The 6,000-nt window shown below is 33.0% G+C and overlaps 1 protein-coding gene across 1 annotated transcript in view; it reads right to left on the reverse strand.

Annotated features, from left to right (window-relative positions):
• Positions 1 to 6,000, reverse strand: part of SCFD1 (sec1 family domain containing 1) — a 93,243-nt gene that overhangs the window by 40,550 nt on the left and 46,693 nt on the right. Inside the window, exon 13 of the mRNA XM_029952193.1 lies at positions 2,546 to 2,642. Coding sequence (XP_029808053.1) covers positions 2,546 to 2,642 — 97 coding nt within the window. The remainder of the gene's footprint in view (positions 1 to 2,545; positions 2,643 to 6,000) is intronic.

The following is a 6,000-nucleotide window of genomic DNA, read 5'->3' on the forward strand; positions in this document are numbered from 1 at the left end:
TATTTGTCCCTGTAAGCATCCTTTATGACAAAAGATCAATTTCAGAACAATGTGTCATGCATTACATACTTCTTCTGTATGTAGACAGTTCCTCAGTCTTTCCTTGACTTCTGTGGCCATGTTTTTGAAGATTACAGGCAGTATTTTTTGTTTATTGGTAGAATGTCCCACAATTAAATTTTGTCTGATTATATCTTCATGATCAGATTCAAGTTATATGTCTTTGGCAGGAATATCACAAAAGAATACTGTATTTTTTGTCTTGTATCCCCTGGGTGGGGCATTATTTCAATATGCCACATTACTGACGATGTTCACTGTGATTACTTAATAAGGGATCTATCATGCTTCTCTCCACTGAAAAGTTAGTTTTTCTCTCTTTGTAATTAACAAGTATTTTGTAGAGAGGTAATCTGAAACTATCCTGGAAATTTTCAATTTATTCATTTATTATTTCTCTATGGATTCATGGCTATTTCATTCATATATAAGTGTGTATATATGTATATATATACATACAAACACGGGTTATAGCCTGTTATCATTACTTATTTTGATGCTCATAGTGTCATGATCTGGCTGCCCACTAGGGACCTCTTCAAGCTGACTTCTGGGTCCTTTTGCCTTGTCTCATGACTTTCTGAGTACTTGTTTTCTGACAAAAAAAATGTTCCAGGTTCATTTTGTACTTTCTCTACTTACCTTAGCCCCGAATCAATTACTTCTCCAACGAGTCCTAGTAGAAAATTGTATTTATAAGCTAAAATCTTAACACTGGGGCATTCTACTCACAGCCCTGCTCAGTTGAATGAATACATATATATATATACACATATATATGTACACGCACATGTTATCTATATCTATTTCTGTATCTGACAAATATATAGTGAAAAACACAACCTCTACAATACTTCCAATTCCACTCCCACATTACACAGCTCATTATAGTTTTCTCCTTTTCTATATTTATACCTTCCTTCTTTGACAAGAGGAAGCCTGGCGCCATTCGTATGATCTGACATATACACTTACTTAACCAGTCTGCTGTATGCAACAAATATCCCATTTCTGCAACCATCCCCTTGCCTGTATGGATGCCTTCTCACTCCATTTGGACACTGATTCCTTACAACGGACTTGCTCACATGCCTGGCCACACTTCTCACCCCACTTGGACTGATGCTGGGTTGCTACTGTGTACAATCACCCTCCTCAATCTGTCAGGGCTCTTATCGGCCATGTTTTCACATGTGGATTTGCTGCTCAATTTATTGGGACTTGGATGCTTCGTGGTGTATCACCAACCTTCCCTCTATCCCACGTGTGAATGCCCTTCTCCTCCTGCTCAGGTTCCAACATCTTGTTTTGTGCTAAAGTGGCACCAGACTTCCACTGTGCATGAATGCCTACCTTGTTCTCTCATAGTTAATGTCTTTAAAAAATAAACTGAGAAACTAAAGGGAAAGAAAAGATAAAGGTTCTGATTGTTTTTTATTAAGATATGTATTCGCTTCAACTTTACTCAAAACTTAATATAAACAATAGGGAATAGCTCTGAAATAATGGGGTTATCTATTTTGCATTTTTTTATTGTAAAGTGCAAATACTTCCAAAATAGTATGCTCTCACTACAAATCTAGCTTCTTACAAGTATGAGCAATATCTAAAGCCTCTTTACAGTTTTTGGGAAAACAATCTTTAATTACAAACAATTTGGAATTTATCTGTTTTCCATTTGGAACAAAATCTAAAAGTTATACCAAGTCTAACTCAAAAACCATCATCATTCAGCTAAACAACTTGTATGCAAAATATAAGCAGAATAGCTTATACACTTTTTATTCATTTTGGAAAAGCAGTTCACTGAGATTTGAATTGAAAACTATTCTGAAATGATCAACAAGCCTCTAATGTTTAGAAAGTTTTGGAGGCTAAAACCTATGTGGATCCCACAATCATTGTAATTCCAAGGAATAATTATAACCCATTTTCTAAGTACAAAGAGTCATATCTTGCTTTAATAAAATCTACCATACAAATATTTAGTTAAATGTAAATATGAAAGGGGTTGATTAAGGAATTTTCTTAAAAGCAAATTCCCTAAATACTTAAAACAGAATTCAGTTTTAGATATATCTTTTTAAGACACTCTCTAGGGCTAAATCAAAGTAATTAGAAAGTGCATCATTTAGAGACATCTTCTTTGAATGTTACAGTTCCAAGTCTTCCTAAAACCAGCAGAATTTGAACTTCAGATTAGATCACTTAATTTTTTTTCCAGCTATATCACTTTAAGATAAATGAATTTAACAAGTTCTTGAATACCATCACAAAGAAGTTCAATGAAATAAAAATGCAAATCATTTTCCTACTTCAGAAACTGTTATGCTACAAATTTCTCAAGAGAAAATAGCTCATTTAATATTCTCATTATTGGCATGGATTATCAGAAAAATAATTCTATTCAGCTTTTACTTATACTGAACATGCTGGATTCATCAGCTGTGAGACTTAACATTAACCTCAAATTTATGGTACATACCATCAGGGTCTGATATTATATCTAGAAGAGATTTATCCAGAGTAGTTTTGCTCATTATTTTTTCTTCATATTCAAAATATACATCTAGTTTTCTTGCCTGTTTCAAAATAAATATTAGATTAGACTACATCAAGTAATAAAGACATATTAAGGGCCTCTCAGCTTACAAGTTTCTATTTCTTGTGATCAATTTTTAAAAATAAGTTTTCATTTACTAGTAGAATTGATTTTCAAATGTCTTACTTTGGATCATACACTTAGTTTATAAAAAATTACAGATTGACTATTTTGACCATATCTGACTTATAAATTGACCATATCTGATTTATAAATTGAGAATTAACTCTGCATGTCATATATGTATACATATATATATGTGTGTATATGTATATTAGCAAAGAAAAATCACACCAATATCAATTACTGTATTTATTAGTAACTAGCATATAAATCATTGTATCCATGCAAATTAACATCAGGTGGTCATGTTATGTTTACTTTTTAGTGCACAAATCCACACATTTTCAACTTAAACTAGACAGAAAATTACCCTAATTATTTTCAGTGGTTTTTAAACAAAGCTAACTTTCTCATTAATTTTCCTACTTAATACTGTGAAGTTTTAGGTACTTGAAAAGTAGTCAAACTTAGCTTTCCTTTATAATACTTTTTCTAATTTAAAATTTATTAAAATTATCCAAATGAACTTAAAATGTTAGAATCCTCCAAAGTAAATACAAATTTATCATTATCAAGTATCTAGTAAATTATGCTTCAATAATACTAAACAGAAAAGAACATGACTTCTATTTAAAGTGTTAAGAATCTGAGAGTAGATACCATTCATGAAATAAATTAGAATACTCAGAGGTACCAATGAAGAACCAAAATATAAACACAAAACATAAATATATTGAGCTAAGATGACACAACAAAATAAACATTTAACCAATTGTAGAGAAGGAAGTGATGAATTTTGACAAGATTTCAGTGACTGGGGACAGGAATAGAGTTCACTTCGGTGTGGCAGGCTAAGGAGTGATTTCATATATAAGGCAACAGAAAATCAGAGTCCCTCATTCCACTCCCCGACAGTGGCACTCAAGGCCAGTTTTATACAGATGGAATACTCAGTTTAAAAATCAAAACGACATAAAAAGGTATTTTGAGACCTGTACTCACCCCTGTTCTCTTTTACCCCAACTCCTATGGCTATTTACTTCAATTATTTCCTCTATAGTCATCCAGTTCCTTTATACAAAATGTAAGCAAACAGGGTCTATATCCTAATATCTGTCTGCTTTCTAATGCAGACTCTGACTCTTCTGTTCCTTGCTTTAACTCAACAATATATTCTACATCAGTACACAGATAATTGTCTTGTCAGTCAACTCTTGGGAGAGTATAATAAACTCTATAAAGGTTTTCCTTTTTATAAACCCTTCAGCCCTCCATATTCTTCAGACTCCTTGATACAGGAACTATTTTCGCTACTGTATAATGCTACTTTGAATACTACAGATTAAGAGGTGAAGTCCTAGGAATGGAAAAATTTAATATTGAAAAAGGCAAAAACAAATGGAAAAGAGATCCGAGGAAAGAGATCATGGTAGTGGCTGTGGGAACGGAAAAGACACATTTAATAATTAACTTGTGAATGAATATGGGAATCTAAGTAGTGAAAAAAGTCAAAGATAACTCCAGGGGAACTAAAATGATGGTAGTAGGAGCTATATTAATGTGAACTGAATATAAGACTGGTAATGAATAATTCTCTAGAGTAAAGCCTGGAAAGCAAGTAAGGGGGGAAGTATATAAAACAAGGTGTTAAGCTGACTTTCAGGCCCTCATGATCTGCTCTAGACAACCTTTTCTGTTTCACTCACCACTGCTCACTTAGTCACATCAAATACCTCAATGACTTCTCATTAAGCACTGTGTACACCTGTAGTCCTCTAGGTGTAGGCTTAGGTTATTCTCTTAGCTTCTTAAGAATATATTCTTCTTCTATTACCTGTGCAGTGAATCTACTCATTCTTTATGGACCAGCTTCTTTGCAAGTCTCTTCAATCTCTATTCTTTCCCCTTTCTTACCCTTCCCTCCATCTTCTTTTTGGCTGGAAGAATTTATTACTACCTTAAATGTGTACCATCAGCATTTCACATACCTCTCCATAATAACAATCTTCACACTATATTACTCTCCTTTGTTTATATGCTATCCTTCTAAAACAGTAAATTTCCTAGACTGTGTTTAATTGTTTAACCCTAGGAATGTAACACAGCACCTGGCTCATAACAAGTAGTTGACGAGGTCTTTGTTGAATTTCTCAACTAAAAGCAGGACATACACAGATCAAGTAGTCCTCTTTAGAAGACACAGAAGTAGATGAATGAACTTCTAGGAGTGAAAAATGTAAAGAATCAAGTCTTTAGTGATTTAATACATAAAATTAAATAGGTTAAATGCCATAATGGACTATATAATGTCTGTACTTGCAAATGAATGAACAAAATTGTTCATTGGTTTTTGTAGCTACAAACATTAAATTCATTTTGCTCTGTCTTCATGTATTAACTTATTCACACTTCAATTTCTAATAATCAATGTAAATAGAATCCAAAAGTAAGTTAGTTAAATTGCTAGTGGGTAGGGAGTTTCTTTCGGAGGTGATGAAAATGTTATAAAAGCACATTTTTGGTTGTAAATGCACAGCTCTGTGAGTATACTATAAAAAACACTGAACTGTACACTTCAGATAGGTTAACTGTATGGTATGTGAACTCTACCTCGATGAAGCATTTAAGAAAAGTAACAGCGTTTCAATATACCGACTCCCATGAAGGAGAGACAAGAGTGAAGAGGAGATTTTCTAACCTGCATAAGAGAACTAGATATGTTCAGGATCTATTTGTGCAAGGCACTTTACTTACAGCTAAGGCTTTCAAATGTTTTTAAACAGAGAACCTCAGGACCCTCTTTCTCAAATCAAATCTTCTGCAGAACCCTAAACATAAAATAGATACAAGTGACCCATTAAATGTCTCTGCAGTGATCTAGGGTACCAGAGAACAGTGTTTGAAAACTACTAACTTAAATAATGTCATTTAATTCTCCAAAGTAAAACTGTGAACAAGGAATTATCAGTCCCATTTTAAAGATGAAGAAACAGACACACAGAAACATATATTTATTCAAGGTTACCAGAGTAGAAGTGGTAGAGTTGAGATTCAAATCCAGGTCAGACTTCAATGTACACCACAGATAAAGAGTAGGGAAAATTATATTTTCCTCAAGTACAATTTATTGCTTCTTTTGTATATGCTTTATGAAAGAAAGTATATTTGTCAATTAGTACATATTTGGGGTTTTTTTTTGGTAATACACATAATTTATGTATATGTGGCAAAAGGTTATTTTGGCCAGATATATAATATCTAGAAGTTCTTTCTCT

Source organism: Suricata suricatta, chromosome 9, assembly GCF_006229205.1.
Source record: "Suricata suricatta isolate VVHF042 chromosome 9, meerkat_22Aug2017_6uvM2_HiC, whole genome shotgun sequence".
Taxonomy (NCBI): Eukaryota; Metazoa; Chordata; class Mammalia; order Carnivora; family Herpestidae; genus Suricata; species Suricata suricatta.